General features: G+C 40.7%; 1 protein-coding gene across 1 annotated transcript in view; it reads left to right on the plus strand.

Moving 5' to 3' along the window:
• LOC109468543 (mitogen-activated protein kinase 1-like) overlaps positions 1-1,731 on the plus strand; it is a 13,361-nt gene that overhangs the window by 6,967 nt on the left and 4,663 nt on the right. Inside the window, exon 6 of the mRNA XM_019766786.1 lies at positions 1,484-1,493. Coding sequence (XP_019622345.1) covers positions 1,484-1,493 — 10 coding nt within the window. The remainder of the gene's footprint in view (positions 1-1,483; positions 1,494-1,731) is intronic.

Genomic DNA, 1,731 nt, shown 5'->3' on the forward strand with positions numbered 1-1,731 from the left:
CGTGCTCATGTCCTTCCAAATAAGTGTAAAGGTTTTCGTCCTTCTAGTATCTAAAATTTTCTTAGACAGAAAGGAACTCTTTAAGTATCAAGATGGAATATTGTTGACTTTTTCACTGTTCTGTCAATAAGTGTACAGAAGTTGAAACAGAATGTTGAAAGCTAAAGAAAAGAACTCTATCCTTAGTATGATTCTCCGTAGCTACCGATGGCTCTACGCTTTCTTTTCCAAAGTAACGCGCGGCAGTTGGCCCATTTTTCGACAGATGGCGCTTTAAAAAAGTGTCCTTTTGAGCACGCGCGTCACACGCCTAAATGACGTTACAATGATCAGTCAGACTAATCAGGCGTTGTTTGTCACACCCCGTTGCGCAACAGCCACGCAGAGCTCGGCTCTGAGGGGCACAGCCCACTAATTCCAGCTCCTATTGGAATATATGGAAAACATCTAAGAACTGAGCTGTCAACAATCACCTACTTGAGTGTTCAACTATTGCAAACACATATTGACAGGGTAGTCCAACTTCCAAATTGTCTATTTAGTCCAAAAATTTCACTTTTTGACCAGCGATACCTGGCACGGCAAATGCAAACACTGGCAGCATGACCTCTGACCCCCTTGAAGACCACCAAAAGACAAGAAGATGGGATTAGTTTTAGAACCTACCAAGCAGCCAAAACAACCCTAACAGCCAGTTTTTTCAAGTTAATAGAAATAGAAATAACTCTCCAGCTGGAAAATGCCAGCATTTATCCACACATACCAAGAAAAAGGCTTTTTCAGTTGGTTTGGCTGCACTCACTCAAAGGGGTCTCAGACTGGGCCCTCTGGGCATGCGCCAATTGGTGACCTTTGCCCTGTCAGAGGGTTCAAGTTCAAAACTGACAGATTTCAATACTTTCGCATAAACCGGGTAAGGGTTGTAAACTCTCAGCCCAAGTGTCAAAGATCTCTGATGAGAAATGGTCCCCTGGGAATACATTTGATAACAGGTGTTGGTGGCCCATTCCCTGGCCTAGGGCACTGGTCTGAGCCTATTGGTGGGGTCCATATTACTGAGATAAAAGTAAGAAAAACACAGGAAAAAGTAAGAATTTGCTGGCCCTGGCATTAGCTGAGTACCTTTTCTCCACTAAGGCATCTAAAGGTGCATCCTAAAGATGTTAGATTTGCCTATTAAACTGTTTAAGGACAGCACATACTGCACTGTCAATGAAGGCTACAAAATCTAAGAAAAATGGTCAAAAACACTAAAATCAAAGGATTTTTTAGCAAATCTGAGTCCAGTGAGTCACCTGGAGCCTGCTCCTAACCCAAAGAACTAATTTAGGCAAATATAAGCTACAATGGTCAATCTGACCCCCCTCCCTAAAGTTCCAGAAAGAGAGAGTGTCAACTGAAGATATCCTGACCAGCTTGGAAGGTAAGTTGTGATAAAGGTTAAGGTGTTTTCTTAAGTCAAATCACCTTTTGGTCATTGCAGGACGTTGAAGGTTCGACATGCAGGTAAAACATTATGTAATACAAAATAAAGCAAAAAATAAAGCAAACAAGCAGATTTTTAAATTTTATAAAAATTTTGAGGCTTCAGAAAGTATCTAGTGACTGAGAATGTGAATAGAAGTGTAACTTGTGTATTAATGCGTATCTGAATTGTTATGTAAATGTTCTACAAAAGAATGCCTGTTTGGTTTTATTTTACTCGCCCGCTCAAACATTATCCTGTAAAAA

This window comes from Branchiostoma belcheri, unplaced genomic scaffold (assembly GCF_001625305.1).
Source record: "Branchiostoma belcheri isolate BF01 breed outbred unplaced genomic scaffold, Haploidv18h27 scaffold2, whole genome shotgun sequence".
Classification (NCBI taxonomy): domain Eukaryota; kingdom Metazoa; phylum Chordata; class Leptocardii; order Amphioxiformes; family Branchiostomatidae; genus Branchiostoma; species Branchiostoma belcheri.